The 22,319-nt window shown below is 35.9% G+C and overlaps 1 protein-coding gene across 10 annotated transcripts in view; it reads right to left on the reverse strand.

Annotated features, from left to right (window-relative positions):
- Positions 1 to 22,319, reverse strand: part of CSPP1 (centrosome and spindle pole associated protein 1) — a 63,258-nt gene that overhangs the window by 36,607 nt on the left and 4,332 nt on the right. For 6 of the 10 annotated variants that reach the window (XM_084218226.1, XM_084218225.1, XM_084218231.1 and 3 more), the window contains exons 2-11: positions 21,990 to 22,093; positions 21,319 to 21,415; positions 17,068 to 17,168; positions 16,360 to 16,383; positions 13,869 to 13,946; positions 11,330 to 11,431; positions 7,541 to 7,986; positions 3,342 to 3,443; positions 2,618 to 2,700; positions 27 to 120 (exon numbers count right to left, since the gene is read on the reverse strand). In XM_084218226.1, coding sequence (XP_084074352.1) covers positions 27 to 120; positions 2,618 to 2,700; positions 3,342 to 3,443; positions 7,541 to 7,986; positions 11,330 to 11,431; positions 13,869 to 13,946; positions 16,360 to 16,383; positions 17,068 to 17,168; positions 21,319 to 21,415; positions 21,990 to 22,091 — 1,229 coding nt within the window. In that variant the 5' untranslated portion in view covers positions 22,092 to 22,093. The remainder of the gene's footprint in view (positions 1 to 26; positions 121 to 2,617; positions 2,701 to 3,341; positions 3,444 to 7,540; positions 7,987 to 11,329; positions 11,432 to 13,868; positions 13,947 to 16,359; positions 16,384 to 17,067; positions 17,169 to 21,318; positions 21,416 to 21,989; positions 22,094 to 22,319) is intronic. The other 4 variants (XM_084218229.1, XM_084218228.1, XM_084218230.1 and 1 more) reach the window with 4 other exon arrangements.

The raw sequence follows: 22,319 nt of genomic DNA on the forward strand, positions 1-22,319 counted from the left end.
TTAAAAAGACAGTAACTTTCCATTACCGTCTCTTATTCCGCTGTTGCTCAGCCATCTGTTCCATTAGTTCTTGCCTGTATTTCTCCTTTCTCCTCTGAAGAAGTTCTTGGTTCTGACCACCTAATGGAAATGACCACACATTTGTGCAAATGTTCCACAAAGCACACTAAAGGTACTGGACAAAAACATTGCATTTCAGCCAATTTACAAACTGAAACACAGCAGATTATACAAACACTGTATCTCTACTGACTGAAAAAAAAAGAGATATCTAGTTTTAATAGACAATATTTTTTGGAGTATGATGATCAAAACTACTAAAACTTTCAATATTATTTTCATTACTATTTTCCTGGTTTTGGTAGGAAAATATAAATTTTCCTAATTTATAGGAAAAGGGAGCTATAAATTTCAAAGCTACTTGGTACAACAGCAATTTTTAAAAGTAGCTTAATTTATTTTTTTAATCTAATGTTCACCTAAGGAAGATACACTACAGCACTCCAAAATTATGAGGCACTGCTCTGCATAAAACTGAACACTAAAACTGAAGGGAGTCAAACCCATGGGGAGGAAAGCAAACTGCTCCACTTTTAGGATGGTTCCCATGACTACTAAGAATTAGCAAAGTACCGACAGATGTGTGTATGTTAGAGGAAATGGTGATAACAGCTCACATATATTTTAAGGAACACAAAAAACTTTTACTTTGTGGTGGTTCCCCCACAATAAGTGCAGAGGTCTTCTATTATCTTAAAAACAAACCCCAAAAAACATCAGCAGAACCTTCTGTATTGTATAACTATCAGACACAAAGAGTCTTAACATATTCTGTACACAAACTAGCTGGACTTCTGATGAAGTAGACCTGAATGATAAAGAGAAGGAAGCTGGAAAGAAACTAAAACAAAAGCCAAATAGGCAACAGCAACAAAACCTCATGCATGACTCTCTGATTTTTTTATTTAACTGTTTTGCTGGGAGTACAAAATGACCAGGATGTGCAAGTTAACCTCATGTTTTGTGAGTTTGGGGGAGTCTGAAATCACTTCTTATTTTAAAAAAATTCAAGTTTTAATTTACCTAATCTTCACACAACATAGTTTACAATACTCTTCCAACTAGGACTGCTAGGAGTACAAATTCACACCTTTGTGTCCTCAAGTTACTTCAAATGAGATGACTGGGCAGACTAGAGAGTGACCCCGCTGATACCACTGGTTTAATGCTGCCTTTAAACAGTTCCAAAAAACTGACCTGCTACATATAGCTTTGAAGATCAGGTAAATTCAAATGAAAAAATTAACAGAAATTATTCTGACAACTGTTAATCCATTTTGCCATAATTCAAAGCTAGCATGCCTTCAAAAGCTCCCATCTGAAGAACCAGTAAAGTTTTTATTCTTGCCTTACAGTTTCCTGAATTCAGCTAAGAATGCTATGTCTTCACCAGTATTTCTATTACATTCAATACTAGTGTTTCCTACTAAATTTTCTGGCTACAGGAGAGCTAACCAGGATCATTTTTCACAGTACCATTTTTCATATTTCTGCAATTGATATTCACTGTAAAGCTGTGTATTTAACAATACAGAGGTTAAGATTTCTCCCATACTTGATTTTGGAAAAATAATTTAATCACTTATGTGGACCTTAAAATGTTAATGAGCTCCAAGTAGAAACTTGGGCACTTCAAAATTAATTAGTAAGTTACATTAAGGGAGAAAAGGATTATGTTTTGCTTTAGTTTCTCTATGTAAATAATACTTATTTACCAGTCTTTGAGACAACTAGCAAAAGGAAAAACAAATGCTCATTTTTCAAGTTTTTAACTATTCACATGGAAAAATAACATATTGTCCTAGATTGCAAGGTAATTAATGTGTGTATTCTATTTGCCATCTGTTAGAGGTGGGGCAGTTATCTTCTGTTAATTGGGCAGTTTTCTTTGTCTCTTCCACAAACCAATCCTCCCTCCTGGAGATATCTTCTGTTAATGGGCCACTGAGTGTCACTGCATGACTGATAAAAATTACAGCATCCCATTGTGAGATGTGCTCCCCAGAGGGAGGAGCCAAGCATTCCTAACTGGATATAATCTGAGATTTTGGGACACCAGGACAGCCTTTCCACTGGATTCCCAGAGGAGCAGCTGCCTTTTCCACTGGATTTCCAGAGAAAGACCAGGCCCACCTACACTACCACTGGATATTCAGAGGAAAACTATATCCTTCTACAGGATCACTGCTTCAACAGAACCACACCAGACACTCCAGGAGGACTGCAGCCACCACTCCAATTGGACTGCTACCAACACCCTGACCAACAGGGTGTCAGGTCATATTCTGACTCTTGTTGTTAGGGTTGTTTTGTATTACTGCATTATTTATTTTATTTTTATTTTCTTCCCTAATAAAGAACTATTATTCCTGCTCCCATATCTTTGCCTGAGAGCCTCCCTTAATTTCAAATTTATAACAATTTGGAGGGAGGGGCTTTACATTTTCCAGTTCAGGGAAGGCTCCTGCCTTCCTTAGCAGACATCTGTCTTTTCAAACCAAGACACATATGCAAAGAAAGTACAACTCAGTGTTATTAGTGAGGTTTTTATACATACCAAGAACAAGGCCTGTTGCATATCGCCTTTCACCTGCAGACTTGGCCTGTTCACTAGCTGAAGAACTAATCTGTATCTGATTTCTGGCAAAGACAAAAAAGAAAATGGAGTGATCAAACTCAAGATTTTCCTACACAGTCTATGGGAACTATGATAGACTCACTTGCATCACTATGTGACACATTTGTGACAAACAGTTTTCCTACAATCCAAAGAAATATCCCAAGCAAAAGAAGAAACTGCTTAGCAAAAAGGCACTTTTCACAATTCCCATTTGCCTGTGGTTTCTGAGGCCATCAGAAAAACTGACTCAGTTGAGCACTTCACCCAGGCTGACAGACTGAATGGTGCCAGTCAAGAGTTTATGTAAGGACTTTACAAGTGTTCTGCTTCTGCCTCACCCACTTAGATCATTTCAGGGTGTGCAAAACCAAGACAAGAAGAAGAAAAGAAATTTTAAAACTACTATGAAAACAGGATTCCACAGTATTTGACCCAATAAAAGTCATCAGTTGGAGAATAAGTGCTCTATTAATTCAAAAAGAAAACTGGCATGCAAGCTTCAATGCCCATTTTCAGAGGAAACATGTCTTGTTATACTACATTCTAGCTGCAGGAAAAACTACCAGGCATTTCAGACAATGTTTTGGGATTTGAAGTCAACATTTTCATCTCACCATGATTTTGCAGTGCAATTATCAGAAAAGTACACAATATACCACACCTAGAATCTCCAGTTCTTGAGAACGGCCGCACACGTGCTCTCTCCTTTAATTCATCTTCATAATCTGCAGGTACATCTCTTATCATTCCGTTCAGATAGGGCCTTAAAGAAATAAAAAACACTCAGCTATGCTTGCCCAGAAACAGCCAATCTGAAATGGAAGGTTCAGCAGTTTTGTGCAAATGCATTTGCTGCCTGAATGCACACTGGACAGCAGAACCAGCCCTGAAAATATCATAAAATATTCTAGAAATAATTCATTCTGCTTGCACTGTCAGGGCAGCTCTCTGTCTGGAATGTGAATTCCCAAGCCTGCTTTTCTGCAGCCCTTATCTAATGAGCCTGGTTAAGAGTTTTGAAAGCTAAAGGGCTTTTGACACTCACACTGCATTAATTGAAACTGATCTTGCTGCTCTTAATCCCCAGGAGTCAGCAAAGTCTTCAACAGGTTTTGGCACATAGCTATTGGCTAAGTCTGGTGAAACAGCCAATTCAGATATGAAAAGCTGCTTCAATGACAATCTACACTTCACTACACACCTGATAGACTTTAAAAGAGTGAGGTGACTTTTGTTCAAGGCAAAAGACCGGCAACACCATGAATACAAAAATTCAGGAGCTAAAATTTGAGTCATCTACATAAGAAGTAAAATCATGTGATAGAAACTTCAAGTAACTTCAGAGATGCCAAATATGGTATAGACACAAGAGAGCTGTTCCTGAAAAGATCTGGGGTAGGAGAATTTATAAACTTTTCCTGACTTGCAAAATAACGGCTCTATAATGAGGACTTCAATTTATCATGACAAAATAGGGCAAAAATAGGTATTCAATGAAAAACAAAGTACCCAACAAATGCTATCAAAGTTATACTTTTTCCAGAGCTGGAAAGAGCCATGGACTTCCTATTACACAAACAACAAAAAAAAACCCCCAAAACCTAGGTAAAAATGGGGAAAAAACTTCATTCTTTTACATAAAAAGAACCACAGGTCTGTCAATCTCTAATTTAAATAGAAGCCAATAATCAAAAGGCAAAAGGATGCAAGCAGGTTATTAAACATTGATCTGGCATCTTAACAACCCACCAGAACAACATGAAAGAACATTTATCCTCTTGTCATAAAACGATCTTTCACAATCAAGTTCATCTTTATGACAACAATCAATCTACTCCTTACAAGGCTGGTCACATAAGACTGAAACACAGCCAGGAAACAGAAAGCCAAGTCTCCAGTGAAATGAAAGGATGTAGGAAGGAAGCAAAAAACAAACCTTGGAATTTAAGAGGCAACCTTTTTTTGTGAAAAGTAGCCAGCTTAGCAGGGCAGGCTCAGACATGTTGGCCCAATTCAATCAAGAAGCTGCTGTCTCCTGTTTACGGGACTGACCTGACAGCTGGGAAAGGACTAAAGCTTCCACTGCTAAGAACTAAAACATTTTGCAATTCTTCTCACTTCCCGGTCACCATTTCTGTTTGTTGAAATGTGTCACAGACCTTGTGCCTCCATCAAAACAGAAACTCTTCTGAAAAGTCCTGTTATGAACATCTGCCTCTCCAAACTAATAAACCTGATATAAAACCTAAGAACTTAAGTAGAGCAAATAAAAATATGCCTCTTTTTGAATTTGGTTTCCATCATGAATCAAGTGTGTTTGGGAAAAGTTGACTTTGCCTGAAATGTAGAAAAAAAATGCTAACACTTCAGAAGCTGAGCTGTCACTAATAGATAAGCTCCTCCTTGAAGAGACTGAATTAACTTCATAGGAGGTAAAGTGGAGCTCCTTCCAAAGGAGAAGAAAGTACAAGATTAAAAAACACATTTAATAAAGAAATACTGAAAAATAATTTTCAATAATAATCATTAGTAGAAAATATACACAAAACCCTCCAAACAACTTTGTTCAGGGAATTCAGGTAATGGTCCAGCAGCTTCTTTTAAGAAGATGCACCATGTCTGCCAACAGCAAAGATAAGACTGTCTTCTCTATTCTCTTTTGAAAGAAAACTGGAGATAAAGCAGTTTCAGAGGTCTCCCCAAATAACTCATGGATTGCCTGGTGATATATTAGTCACAGATATTTATAAGCACCATCCATGATTTCTGGAACAGCTAAAAACTAGTCTACTAATATTCAGCATGATGTCTACTGTTAGTTCAAACACCATACTTGCTGATATTTTATTCATCTAGATCTGTATAAATTGTTTGTGAAACAAAGTAAACCCTCAAACATTATCAAATAGTTACTTTTATTTCAATAATAGGCTGTGTGTCCAACTGCATTAGACAGTGGCAAACAGCTACCTAATAAAAAGAGGACACTCAACCTTCTGAGTATTAACTAACACAGAATTAAATACTGCTGCTAGTTTCAAAAATATTTTGATTGTCTTGTTAGACACCAAGTTAAGCTTACGGTTATTTTTCATTCTGAAAAGCTATAGGACAAGTCCACTCTATCCTAAAACCTCATCTGCTCATTTCTATCAGTATTACACTGCAGAATGGAACAAATTTTGAATTTTGCAGCCTCTTCTCTGAATCTCAGCAGAAAACAGGCAATCTTGTTCCTCTCATCTATTTAACCACTGTTTCCATTTGCTAGTCTTTTTCAGAAACACTGAATGAATAAAACCACGCTTTTTAGAAGCCCACCAGAACACACAGTCTGAAGCTTAGCAATAACACATTTATTAGAGTCTGCTTCTCCCAACTACTTCCAGACATTTCATTTTTTCCACAGACTTACTTCCTTCACTATTACTTTTTTTAAAAGCTGAGAAAGAATATCAAGAGTTATTTTTGGAGAAAAATTATTCTAACTCTCTTGGCATTTGAAACTGGAAAAGAAACAGGAGTTCATTGAATTCAGAAAACACTTTTCTAGTAGAAGAGCATTTTCCCTCCCCCCAGTTATTAACTTGCATAGTATCCAGAAAATTATCCCTGTAAACAATGACTCAAAAGATCATTTAAACCATCCACCAGCAACTACAACAAAACATAGTAGTAATATTCAGCACTGTTGAGAATGGTACAATTTGTCTTTGTTTTCCTAGAAGTGTTAATTCTAGAAAAAAGAAAAAGTCTTTATTTTGCCTTGCAAAGGAAGAACACTGGTGGTTCCTTCACTGAAGCAATTGCAGGAAAATAATTCTGGCAACAGGCTTAACACAAATAAAAATAACTACAACACTCATGTTCTCAAGACCTGGAAAGGGAACAAATTAACACTTTTAAAATATCATTTGAAAATTTATTTACAATAAATTTACTGCTTTATTTAGCTGTATAAACAAATTTCAAGTTTGGTGTTGTTTCACACCACAAGCCATCTGGTTTTAAAAGCAACCAGTTCTTGCAATGGAATACCTAAAGGTGGCCAGAATGCCAAATCCTGGATGAGTAGGAAGGCTATACTTTTTTTTTTTTTTCTTTTAAATGAGTAAACTAGAAGACAAAGATTAACATTTTATGTCAAAGTAACCCAAGTGATGTATCAGTTAACACAGTAAAGTCTATTTAACACAGAACAGTACACAGTATCAGTTTTCCCCCTGAATGATTTATATAAGACACCCTCTTTTGTTTGGTTTAGGCTTTCATAAATGCTTATTCAAACTGTGTAGTTATTACAGAGATTAGCACCTATTAAAACCATCAGGATTTGGTTCAACTACACAGATGTTTAAAGCCTGTCATTTAGCAAGACATGGATTCAAAAAGAGGATTTTTTAAAAAAAAGACTTTTTAGCATAGTCACACATTCCAAAAATTGAAGTTCAAACCAATTTTGGAATCTGAACTGAACACTGACTTGCTGTAACTATTACAGACTAAGGAAACAGAGGTAACATTGGGTTCTCAGCGCAGGGGTTTGCTTTCAAATATATTTTCTGGCAAACCACTCTTCATGAAAATGAATTGTGGACTGCTGCTTCTGGGGTAATTTCTCTAGTACCCTTGGTCTGCTATGTTATATAAAATGCCTCTTAATATATGCATAGTCTTAGGGACTGATCCAATTCTTTAACACTTTTTCTATAGATTATTGCAAAGGTCCTTTTTGTAAGTACATAAGTAAATACAACAATCCTGCTCTCACATGGGAGTCTTCCCTAATATTTAAAGAGAGTAAACCATGGCCATCAGCAAGCACTACAGAAATAAAGAAGAAAATGGAATTAAGAATACCTTTCAGCATAAAAACCCCGGGGAGTTTTTCTGTCATAGGTGCTTTCAGATCTAAATCTAGGGTCCATTTCTGCATTTGTCTCAGGATCATAGTCCACTCTGTAGTATCTTCTACCAAAATCACCATCTTCATCAAGTCTGTGATGCCTCCTAGTAGGAATTACAGATTGGCCAGCAAATCCATTATGTCTTTGATTGGGAACATCCAAATCCTCATCAAATCTTTTATTTAATAGTCGACTTCTCAATTCAACCTCATCATCTAACCTGTGGTACCTGTCTTCCTGCAGCCATCCCTTATTTAGCAGCTCTTCACAACCTTCTGTGGAAGTAAAAGCATCCTTCTTGGGAGGTTCTGCACCTGTATCACAGGGGTGGACTTCTGGATGTAATTCTGGTGGGAGCCTGGTAACAGCAATAGCTGTTTTATTCCTGCGCATCTCATTCTGTTTAATGGAAACAATATTGAGAGTTTAATATCAAGAAATCACATTGAGTAAAACCTTAGTTTTTTATTTCTTCAAATAAACCCAAAACAAGAAGAAAGGTAAGAGTTGAGCAAGGAAAATACTTCAAGAAGTGCTTAAAATCTAGGGTCTTACTCATTTTCTTGGAGAAAAAATAATGTAGTCTTCCTTTTATCTAAGGTCTTTCAGAAGAATGGCTATCAATACTGGACAGATCTTTTTTGAACTCCAATCTGACCTTCAGTTTTTGAGGTGCAAAGAATCAAAAAAACATTTCAAAGTTTACTTCATCAAGAGACTAGGTATCTTCATTCTATCCAGATTCAGGCAAGTCTGTAATACTTCTTACCTATGAGCACAGCCTTTTAATCTGGGCATTTCTTAATCTATTTCTCTACTCCTCAGGAAATGTCATTATGAGAAAGGATAGTTAAGCAGACAGAAAACAACCCTATGACACTCTGGACTAGTGTTCAATACACAGTCCTTACAAAAACAATGGTTTTGCACAAACCTTGTAGTATTTCTATGTACTAATCTTTGATCTAATCTTTCCAGTATAGAATAAAGACAACACTAACTCATACTTTACAATATTTAATGAAAAATAAATTAAGGATGTAAATGACACCAAACTGGGAAGAAGGATCAATATACTAGAGGATATGGCTGCCACTCAGAAGGGTCTTGACAAACTGGAGAAACATGCTGACAAAAAGCTCATGAAAATCAGCAAATGCCAAGGCAAACCTCTGCATCTGAGACAGAACAGTGCCATGCACCAGGACAGGCTGGGCACTGAGCACCTAGAGAGCAGCTCTGCAGAAAAAGGCCTGGGTTAGTCATGGGCAAGGAGCTGAGCATGAGGCAGCAGAGCATGCCTGCAGTGATGACTGCCAACCACACCCTGGGCAGCAGTATCTGTGCAGGTCAAGGCAAGTGATGCCTCTCTGCTCAGTATTTATCTAGTATTTAGGTTCTGGTGTAGTGTGCCCAGTCTTTGCCTCCCCTCCCCACAGTGATGACCCGGAGAAAGTGCAGAGCGTGGCTACTGAGATGGTATTTGAGCTATTAAAGGAGAAGCTGACAGAGTTGGGTTTATTCAGCCTGGAAAAAGAGTAAGGAGGATGTGGAGGAAGTAGTAATTACAGACCCTGTGTAAAAGGTGGTTACAGAGAAACCAGTATTCATGGTTTTCAAAGAACCAACAGCCACAGTTGCAGCAAAGGAAAATTACAATGGGATACAGAGGGACAGAAGTTCAAATCAAGCAGTTAAAGCACTGGAACAAGTTGCCCAGAGGACTGTGGATTCTCCATCCTTTCAAAACTCCACCAAATAAAGCCTGACCAACCAAATCTAAACTGTGAAGATAACACTACTCAGAGCAGGATTTATCCTATGACTATGTAAACTGTCGGATCAAATTTTGGACCTCACATATATAATTTGACTCTCACTCCAAGTTAAATACCCCTAAGAGATGGCATAACCCAAACAAATTCTAACCATTTTTTTTCCTATTTGTTCTTCTCTGATAGTAAAATCGTTTCTACATCAAAATAATAAAAATGCAACTTAAAGGTCCAAGTGGATGACAATATAGCAAAAGGAAAAACCCTTGATAGATTTCATTAGGTAAGTCAGCTTAGGAAATGTAGGTGCCGAAACATGTATAAAAATTTTAGAGATTTTTGGACTCAGTTGCACAAAAAAAAAGCTACACTTTTGCCAATATTTCCTAGGGATCACTGCTGTGTAGCACCTCAAACCTTGAAGAAGGAAGTAAGAATGAGATATTGAATTCCAACATCTGAAGGAAGCCTGAATGCTGTCTTATAGATGCCTTCACAAATTAAAACAGCTTTCAACTATATGAAACTCAAGTGCACTTGTTTCTCATGAGAAAACAATCTTTCCAGAGATAGACAAGAAACAGAAATTACAAATACAGGGGGATTTGCACTTGCCAGCTGTTGTAAGGAAGACAATAAACTTCCAGCTGTTTTGGGTACAAATACAACATCTTTTCTAGAATGACCTAGCTTTCACACTACTGTACACTTTAGAATTTTCATATTAAAAAGAAGTGGAAGGACTTCTTAAACCTTTCTTCTAAATCTTCTAAAAATTTTCACTAGATGAGAGTCCCAAATTATTACAGTCCATCACTAAAAGAAAATATTTTAAAAAGGAAATTTACCTATTCTAGACAAAATTTTAAGGTTAAGAAGATTTTACAGATCAATCTATTGCTTCCAGATTAGTATAACAAAGAGTCTCACAACAATGTTAATCAGACCTAAAAATCCCACTGGCTGTTGCACTAGTTTTGGTTGGGATGAATTTCTTCATAGTAGCTTGTATGTGGCTATGTTTTAGATTTGTGCTGAAAACAGTAGAGATAAGACAGGGATAATTTAATTCCTACTGAATAGCACTAACACACTGTCAAGGGCTTTTCTGCTTCTTACACTGCCCCACCTGCAAGGAGGCTGCAGGTACATGGGAAGTTGGGAAGGGATCAACCAGGATAGATGATCCCAACCCACCAAAGGGATATTCCACTCTATAGGGGGTCATGCTCACCATAAAGGAAGGGGGATGTTCTGAGTATGGCATTTGTCTTGCCAAGTCACAGTTGCATGTGACAGAGCCCAGCTCTCCTGAGAATGGCTGAACACCTGCCTGCCCAGGGGAAGTGAATGAATTCCTTGGTTTGCTTTGCTTTGCTTGTGTGATCAGCTTTTATTTTACCTGTTAAACTGTCTTTAACTCAACCTACACTATTTCTCACTTTCACTCTTCTGATTTTCTCCCCTTTCCAACAAAGGGGGTGTGTGTGTGTGTGTTCCTAGCTGCTTACTGCCATACAAATCAAAGGCCTCAGCTCAGAACTGGACTGGACTATGTCTAGTTCACTTTCAGCAGTAAAGACTTCTTGATTTTTATTCACAAATGTACAGCTCCATATTCTGTATGGCTGCTACACTTGCCTGGCTTTCTACATGACAGAGATAAAAAGCATCTACAAACAAAAGCTAAGGAACACTATGTGGAGTTCAGTATTTTGTTCAAATAGATAGCTTTTGTAGATATCACTTTTATCATCAAAAACAACCCAGGGATTTGCTTCAGATACACAGAACAATGAAAGCATCCTTCTACCAGACAGACATGATGGAAGCAGGAAGCAGAAACTGCACTATGTGAGCTGTAACCAGAACTTGCTTAGATGCATTAATAAAAATGAAGCCTAACTGAACAACATTATTTGTGTATTTTGTACGTCTGAGTCAATAAGACTATAAAATTGTATTACCTCTCTGTTTTTCTTCCCTAATTTCCTTAGCCTTTCATTCCATTCTTCTTTATCCCTGAGATATTGATTGTACTCCTTGTTTCTTTCAAGTCGTAATCTCTCCTAAAATAAGCATTGAAAAGGGCATCATAATTTTTCATTTTTAGTAGCTTTTAACTTCACAGAACTCTAGTACTAAATGAATAAATGCAAACTGTGTGTTTACCCTCCCCCCCCCCCCCCTTCACATTCTTTGGGATGTACAAGAAAGGCTTGAATTTCTTGGAGGTTTTAGTTAATTTTCTCTTAGCATAGCACTTTCTCTTAATCTGAAATCTGTAAGTATAAATCAGCTTTTTAGGCACAAAATCTAATCCCCAGAGACACTACTGTGTATCAAGGTCCATCTTTAAAACCAGGTAGGTTTCCTCCTGCTAAGCCTATTCCAAAATTTACTAAAGCCTCACTCCAACAGTTAGGAATCACCTTCTAATTTCCAATTGAATGTATTTACAGGTGATTTTCAAACATACCACTTCTTTCTTTAACATTAGTTGTGACTTCCTCACCTCACAATTAAAACAAGATAACAAATATAAGTGTAGACAAGATGTATCAATTCCAATTTGAACAGCTGAATTCAAACAAGCAGCTAAATGGACTGCAAAAAGTCAAAAGTGTGAAGAATGCAAGGAAAATCAAGGAAAACAGGTTCTATGCTTGTTGTCCTAGCTGCTTTTGCAACATGATAGCATTTATAATCAGCTTTCTCAGGTCTAAAAAGGTACATGAATTGCACACCAACAGCATGATAACATAATATAAAATACAAAAGTACCCAGATAAAGCAAATTCTAATTTGTATTATTTCTTGATTTCCCCATTTAGAGCATGGGGTGTCTCCCATACTACCTCATTCCAACAATCATATAAAGGAAAATAAGAGAATTATACTACAGTATTATGAATGAGGCCCTTTTCCACTGCAGCATTTTCCAATAATAAAGCAAAAGTATTTACAAAATCTGAGCATCACAAATAAATTTACTTTCTCATGAACAAATTTCAAACAAAAATAATTTATATCTCAATCACCACATAAATACCAGATTACTAGAAATTTCACAGATTAGACTAATCCTCTCCAAAACTGTTTCATTTTTTAGGGTTTTTTCCAAGAAAAAAAAAGTTTTCTATAGGTTTTCTAACAGCAACAATATAAAGCATGCAGACAGCCATGAAAGCTGCACTGTCTTTAACAGATGGCAAAACACTCAGCAGAAAATTCACTATGTGACTGCACATTTGACCTAATAAAGCAAACCAATATGCAAATGTTAACCTCTCAATATTCTGCCCAGAGGCCAACTGATTAACAGGGCACAGTGTGACATCTCCTGGCAGCTTTTAGGTTCTGCAAGAGCAGCAAATAGATGGCTAAAAAGGATTCAACACACCTGCACAGAGCTGATATGATATTAACCCATCAATGACAAGACATGTTTCCAGTATAAATACACCTTTAATTTCCACAGAATTAATCAAACATACTTTATTTTCCACTGTTTCAGCACAATATTTGTAAAGGTTAATACAAAGTTCATGAGAACCTGAAGCTAACATAAACTCAGTACCCATGCATGCTGCCCCTGAGGAATCCTTTCCCCCTTCCTGGGTGTTTCATTCTTGCTGCCTCCTTTTTACACTTATAAAACTTGGAGTTTAGGGCTTTTTCATAAAAGCAATTTTCACTTTGAGTTCTCACCTGGCTCCTCCTACAGCCAAACAAAGAACACCAGAGGGGCAGAAAGCTTGAATACAAGGGCAAGGCCAACCCATACCATAGCAGAAGTCTTGCACCAGATTGCAGTGACAGCACAGCCCCAACAGTGCAACTTCAAGGCAACAAAGGTTAAAAACAAAATCAAAACCCAACAAAACCTCCAAAAGTGCAAATGTCTGGTCCTCCTCCAGCAACACAGGTTATCTTATTGCCTTGAATCTCTGCAGTGCTATGACCAATCTTAACAATCAAACAGCAGTATTTGTCAGAAAAAATATTGATAAATTACTGATAAATTACAACACTTCTGCTGATTCAACTTCATGGATCAATTTACAAGCAAAAACAAGAAACTGGGACTATAAGGCCAACAGCATGAGGGCAGGAGATCAGATCAATAGTGTTTGCTGAACAAAACACAAAAGCAACCATGAGATGTTTTGAACAGATCAAGTGCTCTAAAAGTGTGGATCAGAGGTAGCAAACCTCAAACTAGTATCAGTATACAATTATATCTACATAATAAAAACCAAATATCTAAAACTTATGAATACAGGTAACCTAGGATTAAAAATTTAAAAAAACATTGAAGGAACAGACTTTTCTGAGAATTATTACTAATTACAACCTCCAAAAGCATTCATTTGTCTAAGAAAAAAAAGAAAAAACCCAACCAAACAAAAAACTTAAGTGGAAATATCTTTTCTGTAACAGTTTCAACGCACAGGTACATTTTCAAGTTATACTCCATTTAATTAATTTCCTTCATCTATTTACCTTGGCAGATCTTCGCTCATCAATAGGAAGAGATAATCCCTGAGTATATGGATCTACTTCATCAGTCTGATAATTTTTCTACATTAAACAAAAAATATAAAAACATTCAATACATTTTAAAATATCAAATCTTAACTCTTTAATGAGTTGTCAGGTATTATATTTACTGAAGTAATTTGAGCAATTTGATGAAATAAAGACTGAAGACAACCTTCACATTCTGAAAATGTAGGATGTTCTTGGAACACATAAATGAAGTGAAGTCAAGAAATGTAGGAAGTAAATGCCTTTGTCAAGTTTTAAGCTTGAGTTTGAAAGTGTCACTTCTTCCATGTTAAACTATTTCCAGTGTTATGTAAGTTAGTTTCCATATTTAAAAAACCCTATTTTTATTCAAAGAAACCCCACTCAGTTCTTCTGTAGCACAAGCATAAGCATCTGTACAAAATAAAAGGAATCTTCCAAGACACTTCCTTACTCAAGATAAAAAATTGCTTTTTCTAACAGCAGAAAACATATGTCTACCTCTTATTTTGCCAGATGGAATTCATGCTAACAGTAGCACACCTCTATCTCAACAGTGTTTTCCACATCAGCAGCGCCCAAATTTTCCAGGATAATGACCCACGACCAAATCTTGTCATTCCTTATGGACCATCAGCCACTTTCAGAGCAGAACTTCCCATCAAAACCAGTATGTTGTTGCTCCACAAAGATCCCTGGGCCCTAGCTTGGGACCTGGGCTGCGCAGCAAGTCAAAGTGCTAGCTCTTCAAACCAAATACCAGTGCTGAGGCAGGCTGTTGGAGTCCAGGCCTAGAGGATTTGTCATACATCACTCCTTTATTAAAAGCATACCCAGGCCATTTCCAGTCAATCATATGTTTTATAAATCTGATTAATAAAAAGGTCATTTATTTGTGTGTCAGGAGCTGAAGAGGGGATTGGTGAGATACCATATTTCACCAGCATTGTTTCCTTTCCTTATCTATGTTGCAATGTGGCCTAAATGCTTAGAGGAATGTCAAGAAGTAAGAGCTGTACCTATTCCAATACAAACCTACATCATTATAAATGATATTTCAAATTAGATATTAAAAGATTTAAGGAATGTAATAATCATGGAAAGATGTTCAAGCACTAAGACAACTAGATTTATATGGAAAACCAAGTTATTTCTTTTAGAAAAAGTAAATCAATTGTAATCCTCATTATTAAGTAATTCTTTGCATGCATTTTGAAGCCATCTCTAGAGATTACCTCTGATCTTACAAACATCTTTTCCAAAATCAGAACCTGATATGGAAGCTGAATTTTTCTACATGAGCAAGACTAAGCAAGTTATTAACAAAAAAATTATCACTGTGAGAACTGCTAAAAGTTTCACCAGTTCTCTTAAGGTGGGAAAAAGAAATTAGCTTGCTGTCTTAGTTCTTCCCCAGTCCTTACCAGTTTAATATAGCTAACATGTACTAGACCAAACACACAACCAAAAAGGCCTTGTAAACCATGAAGTCCAGTTGAGAATAAAACATTAGAAGTTAATGTACAAATTATATTATTTGGGTGCTTTGGTGATAATTATGAAACATTAGGTTTTAACATAATATTCTAACTTTGAAAATAATCTGGAGTTTTTAATTAAACAAGAAACAAAAATTATACAAGGATGATTTTCGTTAGAGGTTAAGAAGACAGGTGCTATTGCTATTTAAGAATTCTAGAGCATGCTAATATAGAAAATTTGTATCATATGCATGTTATTCAAAACCCCAGAAAAAAACAGCAGACTGTGTTTCTACCTCCTGATCCTTTACTGATGTTGCTCAATCTGAACAATTTGGATGGAAGCATTCAATCTCAAAATTATAGATACACAAAAGCATAAATTTTTTTTTACGTTAAAATTAATTAAACAAAGCTTGTAAAAATAACACCAGAGCTGTTATTTTTTTTCCTCATAACACTTGTTTGCATTCTTGCATTCTGGCCAGTAGGTGCTAAATAATTGGCACTACTGCTCCCCTAAGCACTACTGATGAGTGGAGACAGGAAAGAAAAAAGCCCTGACTCTGGTTGTGATGACATATTTAATATTTATAGAGGTTACTATTTCATTCTAGCTTTATAAAATATGTATACCAAGAAGAATAAGTGAACTCTTACTGCCTACATAACTGATAATCCTTGAAGCAAATATCTACTAAAATAAAAACTATTGCAGAGCCAGCATTAGACAGCAATAATGGAACTGCGTAGGGTAAAGGAAATCAACAAGTGTTTTAAAAACTTACGAATGGAAAGATATGTAAGTAATCATTTTGCACAAAGCAAGCAATGCTGTTAGTCACAGCTAATCACCACAGCATGCATAAATGCACAAAGCACAAATAAAAGTAATGATTTTTTAAATTCCGAAAGCATAAAGTTTTCAAACAAAGCAAAAAGCAACTAATTTTAAAGAAAAGAAAATAATATTAAAGGCACCCTACCTTTCTTTTTGCCTGTGAAATTCCCTAAAAATCAGGGAAAAGATACTATTCAAAAGGTGTCTTTGAGTCAAAAATATTTGACTTAATAAAAGATACTTCCTTTCCTAAAGGAAATCCATTCATTCATTTTAAGAACTAAAGACACTGGTAAATAGTATTTTCATAAAACAGAAATCATTTGGTTCCTTATTTTTTCTGATTCATGCAGAACAGCTACAGAATATTCCCAAGATGATGACATTTCATAAAGATCATTTCAATTTTAAATTTATTGTGACATTTAGTAAATCATGTTATGCATAACATCAAAGGTTTTTCTTTCCGAAAGTGAAAAGAAGCTGTCAAATGGAGTCACACTAAGTACTTCTTACCCCAATTAGAGACCACAGAATACATAAGTACTTCAGGAAGTAACAGCTTTTAAATTCTTAAGGGAAAAAAAAAAACAAGGAAGAAGCAAAAACAGATAAATAAAATAGAAAGTCATATACTAAATAATACGTAGTCACATGGCAATGAGATCTGTAGAAGCCTAAAATACATAAACAAAACATTTTGAAATTACTTTCACTCAAGTCTTCAAAATCATTCATTGCTCATAATGAATGCCTCCTTTAAAATGTTTTCTATATATATTTATCTTCATTCAATTAAATGAGAGAATAACTTTAAGAGACTAAAGTCAAGCCACCAGACAAGACACTTTACCTGAGAAAGATATCGCCGGTAATCTTGTCGAAGTTCCTCTTTGAGTTTATGTTTTTTTCGTTCATATTCTTCTCCAAGAGGCAAACTCAAGCCATAGTCACCTGAAAGTTTAACATCATGAAATATCATTATTTACTATTCTGCATCAATACAAAGCAAAAGCTATATCTGGATTTTTATTAGACACAAGCAATAAAAAAAGAATTAACCATACAACCAGTAATTACACAACAGCTGAAAAAAAACACCTTCTCTGTAGGAGTAGTTGGGTGAAAAGCATAGAAAAATAGACTGGTATTTGGATAGTTTTCCTTTCATCCTTACAGTTTTTCTTCCCATTACAAAAAAAAAAAAAAAAGGCAGCATAAGCTGAATGTATTTGAATATTGTACATATTTCTTTTGCATGTTTCCAAAGAAATCTCCTTTGACATGTGGGCTTCTAAATTATTCTGATATTTTAAGCTGTGTTTACCACACAATAGAAAACATACTCCCAAATGAAAGCAACAAGCTGTTTGTTTAGCATGTGAAAAATTTGTTTGCTCCTACATAACTAGAGGGAATCTGACCACATGATAAAATTAATAATCATTTTTCTTTCCACCTCAGTAGACCCAAAACACATTAGTACTTTTCTGAGATTACTCATAACAGCTCAGGTCTCATAACAGCTACACTCTTAAAATATAATAAAATATAATGCTATGCAAGTTGTTTGCCACTCCCAAAATACACTTCAAAGTACTTTATATTCAACATCTTCTATCCCAACAGGCCATCTCTGGAGTCACTTTCACCACTCTCCACAGAGTAGTGAATTCCACAAAATCACACAACTAATGACAAAGTTTCCAACTGGGAGTGAATGTGTGTACTATTATTATCTCATATTATTTCTCTAAAAGCATTTCTACATCTTGTAATCTATGCAAAATTAGTAGCAAGGAGTAAAAGGGAAGAGAGGAAATTCAAGACTTATTCTTAGATCAGTCCTAATTTATTGTAGGGTAGTTTGTTTGGCCTGGCTGAAGATACATTCTGACTTGTTCTATCCTCATGAGCCAGGAAAACAGTGTGACAGGGAAGAAGTGGCAAACAGGAGTCAGCCTGATATTCAGAACCAAAGGACCCAATACCTGATTAAACTTCTCCTATGCTATTCTAAAACAGCCTGCAGAGTCCAACCATTAACCAAAATCTGCACAGGAACTTCTTTCTCCAACCTGCAAGTTCCTTTTCTCCTAATTTTGCACATAAGGAAAGTGTGAGTTCCATTAAAAACAAATGTACCATTTCAAATTTCAGAAAAGGGGTTATAAAGCAGAATAGAATACAGAAGAAGAAATAATTTGTTTCAGCTTTGCTCTTACCTTTTATTTTATGCCTAATTACCATTGAATTAATTCTAGAAGACCAAGATAAAAAGCAACTAACAAGTTGGAGAAAAGATTAACTCAGTAATTTCACAGATGCCACTGAAATTCAGTACCAAAAAAAAAGGAGAAAAGGAGTGAGAATCTAGTGCTTTGATTCAAATATGTGAAGGGTTCAAACAAAAGGTGGTTTAAAATTAATTTTGTTAGAAAGACCTTTTTTTGGCCACCAGAAAAGCACTGAGATAAAAATTATGGGTAGTGATCTGGGGGATATTTGAAAACAACCCATTTCAAAAACTTACTCTGAGAGAGCCTAGCAGAGCAAAATCACTCCAGTTAACATACATTCAACGTAATTTCATGCAAACTTTTTCTGAATTCTTCTGACAGAATAAGAGATATACATTCTTTTTAACTGTTTTTTTTACTTTTATTTATTCTGTATTTGTTGTATCCATTTGTCATTTCACATTCTATTAACCACAAATAATCACACTGACAATGATTGGTTTTAAATGTTACAATTTTAAATGCATTTATAAAAAAACACTTCCACGTATGTAATGCTGAGAAATAACTGCAACTTTATTCAGTCTGAGCCTCAACATTACTGCTAGAACTATAAAATATACTTCATAACTACCAAGGAACAAGTCCCATCTGATTTAACCCACAGGAACTTACAGTGCTTTAAAGCAGAGCAAGCCAGTAATGTCAGCAACCATTTCAGCACCCAAATGATTATTATAGAAAGTGCTGGGCTTGGCTGGGGTAGTTAATTTTCTTCATAGCAGCTGGTATGGGGCTGTGTTTTGGATTTGTGCAGGAAGCAGTGCTGATAACACAGGGATATTTCAGGGATATTTCAATTACTGCTTGCTCACACTTCCTGCTTCTCACCTACCCAGGAGGGACTGGGGACACATAAGGAGTTGGGAGGGGACATGGCTGGGACAGCTGACCCCGGACCACAGGGATATTCCATTCCATATGGCACCATACTCAGCAGCAACACTAGCGGGGAGGTTGGTGGGACCTCTTCAAAGACCTGGGCATCAGCTGGTGGTGATCAATGGTTTTATATTTGCATCACTTGTCCTTCTTCAGTTTTACTCCTTTCTCGTTGTTATTTTCATTTTTATTACTTTCTTTTTTCAATTATTAATCTGTTTTTATTTCAGCTCATGAGTTTTTTCACTTTCACTCTTTCAGTTCTCTGCCCCCAACCTGATAGTGCAGAGTGAGTGAATGGCTGTGCTCAGTTGCCAGCTGGAGTTAAACCACAACATGGCAACCCCTAATTTTTCTTTTCATTTAAGATCACCTGAATGCCCCTCATCTGTAATACTTCATTGTGTTAGTATATTCAGATGTCAACAGTTAGGTCAAATTCACAGTAACAAACACAACATGACATGCAATTATAGCTCTCCAACAAGAAATAAAACTATTTTAATATTAATAAAGCTTAACTGTCTGCCACAGCCAGTGGGATACTACCTTTTGTATTCTGTTTTCTGTATCATATGTTTTCTCAGTCGAGAAAAGAATTACCAACACCAGGAACAACCTGCTGAACCAAATAAAACTGCCAAAAATATATGATTGATACTTATTCAAATGCTGCCCTCTAACCAAGTTTATCCATTATCCCTTCTGGAGGCAAGGAATATTCAATTATCATTTCAAGTACTTTCAAGTTTTCCTCTAAAGGTCTTTGAGGAGCTTGCCTTGCTGGTGGCTGTAAGTTCTATTTATACAACATCCCTATAAAAATCCTGTTTTTACTTATGCAGCTAAGACCAGTTCAAATCCACAGATTCACAAGCTCAAGCTGCATCCCACTGGAAGCTGCAGAATTACACCAGAATTACAGTAGTCACAGTATGAAAACTAATGAGGAAATAGCCCAAAGTCTCCACATATGAAAGAAAAGAGTTAATTATCAATAAGAAATAGGACCCAAAAAAGCTCTCAAGCTCTCAGGACAAACCTGAGCTACACAAGTGGAGCTAAGAAAACACAGTGGTGCCTATAGAATGGAGACAGTAGGGCAAGCAAGGAAAGGTGGCACATTGCAGAAACAGGAAAATGGAGAAAAGAACACTATCACACATTTCCAATCAAATGTCACAAAGAACAAAGAGAAAAGAAGAGAAAGAACAATATATAAAAAAAAAAAAGATATTAAGCTGGTAGCCACATCAAAATAATTCTAAGCATTTCACCTGGTTAAGATTTCAATCAAAACTAAGTACTTGTTCTTTCCTTGCACAAGGAATAACTACATTGTAACAAAATTACAAAAGCAATAGGAACAGTTTAAACTGCCTGAAAGACACTATTTAAAAGAAAAATTAGTTCAGCTGTGTGCATCTTAGCCAAGTTGGACTAGGACTCTTAAGAGGCTGAAAGAAAGAGGCCCTGCTTCCCTGGAATGTACTCTTTTGCAGTAAAGTCCAGATGAAAAATGGACTTTCAAAGATTTTGCTCCACCCAAATACAACAGGAAAGGACACATCATCTATCAAGGTCTGGCATACAAGTTTTTTGGGTCGCCTTTTTTTTTGTTTGTTTGTTTTTTGTTGTTGTTGTTAATTTGGGGGATTTTTAATGGCACTACCTTGCAAAAAGAAAGAGAGGGTTTTTGGCATATTTTCCTGCCCAAAAAACATTTAAAAAAAAATCCAAACCACAAAAAAATTCCATACAATGCTAAGATTTTTGAAAGACTGAAGAATTATTATGCACTTGAATTACAATGATCATCCTAATGATTAAAGACACAAAGGAGTAATATCCTTCCAAAAATTGTCAAAGGTAATTAAATGCTACTTAAATCTAGAAGACATAATTTAAAAAATATACTATACCTAAAGGATAGTTCTGTTGACTATTTGGAGGTATATTTTCTTTAGCCATGGAGATTAACATCTTGCTAGTTTCAGAAAGCTTCTCCGATTCCTTATTCTGAAAACAAAACAAAATGCCTTACTGCATCACAAAGTAGAGGAAATATCACACAAAAGAACAACATTTGTTATGTAATTATTAGCACTGGAGAACAGAGAGGTTGCAAATAATGCTGGATTAACACATTAAAATTACTAATAGGAAAGCTATGATAAGAACAAATTTTTTTGTTGTTGTTTGCCTTTTATATTTCATAGTTTTTGGAACAGAAATTTTGAGGATATTTATACCTTCCATTCCCACTCCAACATCCAAATTCTGGAGTGGGCAGAGGACAGATTCCTGCTAATCAGCTTCCCTAGGGAGGGGTGAAGGAGTAATAAAAGCCATGTACAAAACTTTTCTCACTTGCAAAACACAAATCTTACTGTGTATGCCTGGTGGCAAACAGGTTTTGAAAAATCCACATAAAGATATGAACTACTCAAGTTGGAAATTATTTTGAATAGATAAATCTTTAATATATTCTTTAACAACAAATACAGTTTAAAGAGCACAGTAAAAACAAGCTTCAGACAACACTTTGGCAACAGAAGTATTTAAATTCAGGAAAGCTTTTTAATACTCTTACCCTCATTTCCATGTAAGGTGGATCATTTTCAAGTTCCGCCTTATCTTGTGCCAACTTGGCCTTCTGGTCTTCAATAAATTTTTCTAAATCATCCGCCATCATTTCTAGGTTACAGAAAAGATGGAGAACGTGGCATTTACATGAGAGCCTCAAAAATGTAAAGTTCAAATACTGTTGCTTAAGACAGCAGTTAAAAATAACCAAATTTCTCCCTCAGAATGATAGCCTTAAGATATTTGCTGGGTCAACAAAACAACTGACTTGGGAAACCCATCCATGGAGGAGACCACTTGATGTTTCACCAGAGGGAAAATTCCAAGATTCCAGATT

The sequence above is a fragment of the Fringilla coelebs genome (genome assembly GCF_963513975.1).
Source record: "Fringilla coelebs genome assembly, chromosome: 1".
Taxonomy (NCBI): Eukaryota; Metazoa; Chordata; class Aves; order Passeriformes; family Fringillidae; genus Fringilla; species Fringilla coelebs.